General features: G+C 41.2%; 1 protein-coding gene across 1 annotated transcript; it reads left to right on the top strand.

Moving 5' to 3' along the window:
* The first annotated feature begins 819 nt into the window (after nucleotides 1-819).
* On the top strand, nucleotides 820-3,372 carry LOC127542111 (N-lysine methyltransferase KMT5A-like). Its single transcript, XM_051967637.1, has one exon. The coding sequence runs from the start codon at nucleotides 1,201-1,203 to the stop codon at nucleotides 2,266-2,268; it is 1,068 nt and encodes a 355-aa protein (XP_051823597.1). The 5' UTR covers nucleotides 820-1,200; the 3' UTR covers nucleotides 2,269-3,372.
* Nucleotides 3,373-4,979: the final 1,607 nt, after the last annotated feature.

Below are 4,979 nucleotides of genomic sequence, written 5' to 3'. Positions count from 1 at the left end.
TTGAAATCTACCAATTTATCATTTCCTATAAGCAATATTCCATACTTATACTATCTAGTTATTTTAAATAGTCTGAAACAATATTAATATAACTGATATACAATGTAGTTTCTCTAATTTTCTTTTTTGATTAAATCTATTTTAATTTTAACTTTGAGGTAAATGGTTTCTACTGATTTTTTTTCTACTCCTGATCATTATCATTATATTTGTGTGTATTTCTTATTTCCTGTCCCTACTGATTATTCTGCTTTATTTTTATCTGCTACTTTGCCTTGCTATTACTTCATCTACTCTGCCTCCAAGGATTCTTCCTTTATCTTCTTCCCCATATTTTTCCTTCCTCTTTATCCCATTCTTTTTAGACCCTTCTGTATCTCCCCCTTACCTTATTCCTTCCTTTTCTTATTTCTTTATAAATTTAGAGGACTTTTATACAAATATATGTATATAAAAATACATATATACATATATTTGTATTGTTCCTTCTTTAATCTAATAATCCTAATGTGAGTAGGATTCCAGAACTACCAACCCTTTTCCCTACCTAATTTCTGTCAATTCTTGCTTTTGTACCTCATTTATATAACATAATTACTTTTATTTTTTGCTGTTTCCTACATGCTTTTTAGAATCATATCATACTCATTTCTATTCAAATCTTTCTTTCTAGCTACCCAATTACTAATGACAACTTTAAATATATGGTTTACATTTCCACATATAAAATATAAAGTTATTTTATATATATATAATATATATGTTTATATGTATATATTTTATTCTAAGACCGGTGGCCTTTTAATTCAGCTGCTGCTAGGTCTTGTGGGATTTTAATCGTGGCTCCACCCATAATTGATTTTTTTCCCCTTGTTTCTAATAAAATTTTCTTCTTGATCTGGGGGTTTCAGAATTTGGCTATGATATTTTTGTAGATTTTCCTCACAGAATCTCTTTTAGATAGTAATCAGAAGTTTTTTTTTGCCATTTCATTTTTTCCTTCTGCCCTGGAAATCCAAACCCTCCTGTAAGTGTTTACAGCAGCAGTATTCCTGCCCCACTGAGTGTGTGCTGGTTCCTTCTCAAATAGAACCAAGTCTCAGTAAGACAGCTGGGCCTTTTTTTTTTTTTTTTTTTTCTTCCCCCGGAAAGCTTCGGTTTCCCGGGAGATTTCAGGCGGTGCAGTCGAGGCTGGGGGCCATGGCCAGAGGCAAGAAGATGTCCAAGACGCGCGCGGAGGAGGCGGCGGCAGCGGCGACCCCGCCCGGAGGAACAGCGGCCCCCGTTCCGGATCCGGAGACTATGGACCGGAGGAACCCAGCGCGGCCCAGGACCAACGGGGAGAATGTATTTATGGGCCAGTCAAGGATCTATTCCTACATGAGCTCCCACAGATCCTCTGGAACTTGTCCTCCATTCCAGGAGGAAAATTCTGTTGCACATCATGACGTCAAATGCCAGGGGAAAGCCTTAACGGAATTGCACAAGAAAGGAGAGGAGAAAAGGACTGGCGACAACGCATCAGCGAGCACTATGGAATCAGAAGAGCAGAAAAGCAGAGAATTGAGGAGGGATTTTCTGGAGCCCCTTCCCAACCACAGATCCATAGCTGCAGGAAACCCCAAATCCATGGCGCTGCCCGCCAACGCTGCTGATGCCGCCGGCGTGAAGCACGCCCTGAAGAACCCCCCCCAAACCAAACAGGCCTCAAGGAGAAAAGCTCAGGGAAAAACGCAACAGAATCGCAAAGTCACTGACTATTATCCCGTGAGACGGAGCTCCCGAAAAAGCAAAGCCGAGCTACAGTCGGAAGAAAAGAGAAGACTTGACGAACTGATTGAAAGCGGAAAGGAAGAAGGCATGAAGATCGATATCATCGATGGCAAAGGCAGAGGAGTGATCGCCACTAAACAGTTTACAAGAGGGGAGTTTGTGGTAGAGTATCACGGGGACCTCATTGAGAACACTGACGCCAAAAAACGCGAGGCTCTCTATGCTCAGGATCCTTCCACAGGCTGCTACATGTACTATTTTCAGTACCTGAGCAAAACCTACTGTGTGGATGCCACTCGAGAAACAGATCGTCTCGGAAGACTGATCAATCACAGCAAGTGGGGTAACTGCCAAACCAAACTCCACGACATTGACGGCGTGCCTCACCTCATCCTCATCGCCTCCAGGGACATCAAAGCCGGCGAAGAGCTGCTGTATGACTATGGTGATCGCAGCAAAGCTTCCCTGGAAGCCCACCCGTGGCTCAAACACTGATCCGTGCTTCGCTGGACAAAGTCCCCTCGAAGGGAATTAGTTGTTTTTTTTTGGGGGGGAGGGATGGTTTACATTTAATCTTAGTGGATTATTTCTGATGTTTTTAAATCTATTAAAATGCCTTTTCACTGTAGTATTAAAAAAAAAAATAAACAATTTGCTACAGGTTCCCTCCCCGGCAGGCTTGCGCAGATGGCCTTAGGTTACCAAAACCTTTTCTATTTCTAGTTATTTTGTATGTTTTTGCGAACAGACAAATCTGGGCTCCCCATGCATGCAGTCAAAGACTTGGTGCAGGTTTTATAGGGAGATGAAAATCTGAATTGTGGACATGAGCAGTCCCACTGCCTCTAGCTACATAGTAATGACTTTCTACATCCCTAACTTTAGGGAGCAGATCAGGACAGAACATGCCTAATTTCTCTCCTGTTCTCTAATTTCTTGTCCTAATAATGACTTGACAGGTGTACATATATATAATATATATATTTTTAATGTTTCATAACAGGCCAGTTCCTTCCCCTTCCCAGCCTTTTTGCTTTTGAAAGCTTCTGTCCCTGCAACACCCCCACTGCTCATCACTGCTCTTCTCAGGCTGCCCCATCAGAAGTCCCAACACCCCTGCCATCCCCCATCCGCCAGCTGCATACCCAGCCAGATCTGGGAGGCAAGAAGTCTCTGAATTTCATTCCCATTTCCCCTCCCAGAGCAGGGCTTCCTATACCAGGGCTTAATTCTGTCTAGAAATGTGAACACTGAATGTATTCAACAATAACTACTTAGATGTATAGAAGTTAAGTGAGTCAAGTTGCTGAGTTCTTGTAGAAGAAATTAAGATGGTACTTTATTCTGTTTGAAAATAGAGTTCTTTAGAGGGACCAGAAATCTTCCCATCTTTCTTTTCTCTAGCACCCCTACATCCCTAGTTTTTGTATGTATTGGATTTTTGTTTTGTTTTGTTTTGGTTTCTTTTCTTTTTTTTTTCTTTTTGGTTTGATTTTGGTTTTTTCTTTAATTTTCTGGGTAGAATCAACAAGATTTGCTGCCACATTATATCAGGCAACCTGGTGGTTTTCCTGAACATACAGCTATGAATTCAAATAAGAGTCTCTTTGATAGAGAAAAGTAGGAGCCCAGCCTCTGATGGTCACAAGTGTCTTAGGCACTTGAATAAGAGGGCGAGGGCTTCAGGCTCAGGGCCAAAAGAAATGGGATCTGGGGATTCAACTGTGATGGACAGAAACGGAGCTTCCCTCTCGCAGAATGGAACTGATTCAATCAACGGCCAGGGGACTGAAGTGGACAAGCAGTGACCTTGGCAGTGGCCCCCCTGGCTGCAGGGAAATCTGAAATGGGGAGGGTGCATATAGGGCTTTGCTTGCCTCCTTTCTGTTCTTCTGGGGTTTGTCATGATGCTACCTAAGAAAATCTTCCCCTCATTTTCTCTGATTGTCAGGGAATGGAGAATCAATCAGATGGGTGTGTGTGTGTATGTGTGTGTCAATGTGAGCTTCTGTGTCTTGGTTGTACCTGTTTGTGGTTTAGCCTTGAATTAAAATTCAAGCAAATTTGAAGAATATTTGTCTCTGTAAAAAAAAACAAAACAAAAAAAAGGATAAAAAAATTAAAATATTTATTGCCAAAAAAAAAAAAAAAAAAAAAAAAAAAAGATAGTCTCCCTTCTCAGCAGAGGTTCCCTCAATCTTCCCAACTCAGAAGCTGACTCCCCATACTGTTTGGAAGGTGAACATTTCTGTAGCTGAAGCTGAGGGTATATCCTAACCCAGCTAGCTTCAGAACTTATGTTTCAGCCAAACTAGCCTGCAGATATTGATGCTTTCTGAGTGACACACCTCTGTCCTGTATCTTTCTTTCAATCTTCTCTAATTGTTCCCAGGAGGACTACTATTCTGCCCCAATTGTTACTTGTTTTTAACTCCAGGAAATTTCCAGGATCAGAGCAGAGGTCCATAAACAACATTTTTTAGATATGACCAAGGGCTTTGATATTGTTAGTCATGAGGGCTTTTGGAAAATTATGTCAAAATTTGGTTGCTCAGGGAAGTTCATCAGTATAGTACGTTAATTTTATGATGGCTGGACAATGGACAATGCTCTTGACTTTTCCTGGTCACCAGTGGAGTGAAACAAGGCTGTTTGCTTATTCCCTTGCTTTTTAGCATGATGTTTTCAGCCATGTTGTCAAATGCCTTTGATGAGAACAAATATGGAATCAAAGTCAGCTTTCACGCTGATGGTAAATTCCTCAACTTGAAATGTCTACAAGCCAAAACTAAAGTGGAGGAAGTGTTGGTGCATGACTTTTTGTTTGTAAATACTCAATGCATCCTCTGAAGCTGAGAGGCAACAATGTATGGATTGATTCTCTTCTGCTTGTGCTAATTTTGACCTAACAATGAACATCAGGAAAAGATAGGTCTTCCATCAGCTAGCACCACACCATCTATATGTGGAACCATTGGTTACAGAAAATGTTGAAGTTTTGAATGTGTGGATAACTTCATTTACCTTGGCAGTATACTTTCCAGGGATGTCCACATTGATAATGAGATTGGCACAAGCGTTGACAGAGCTAGCTCAGTCTTTGGGAGGGTCTGAAGGAAAGTATGGGAAAGGAGAGGTGTTAGACTATCAAACTGAAGACTTGTGCTCATTGTTATACGCCTGTGAAACCTGGACAGTGTACCAGC

This window comes from Antechinus flavipes, chromosome 6, assembly GCF_016432865.1.
Source record: "Antechinus flavipes isolate AdamAnt ecotype Samford, QLD, Australia chromosome 6, AdamAnt_v2, whole genome shotgun sequence".
Lineage (NCBI taxonomy): Eukaryota > Metazoa > Chordata > Mammalia > Dasyuromorphia > Dasyuridae > Antechinus > Antechinus flavipes.
This window is presented reverse-complemented; position numbering and strand designations above follow the sequence as displayed.

Bases quoted from the DNA above. Each gene is read 5' to 3' on its own strand.
- LOC127542111 (XM_051967637.1), top strand. From the start codon at position 1,201: ATGGCCAGAGGCAAGAAGATGTCCAAGACGCGCGCGGAGGAGGCGGCG.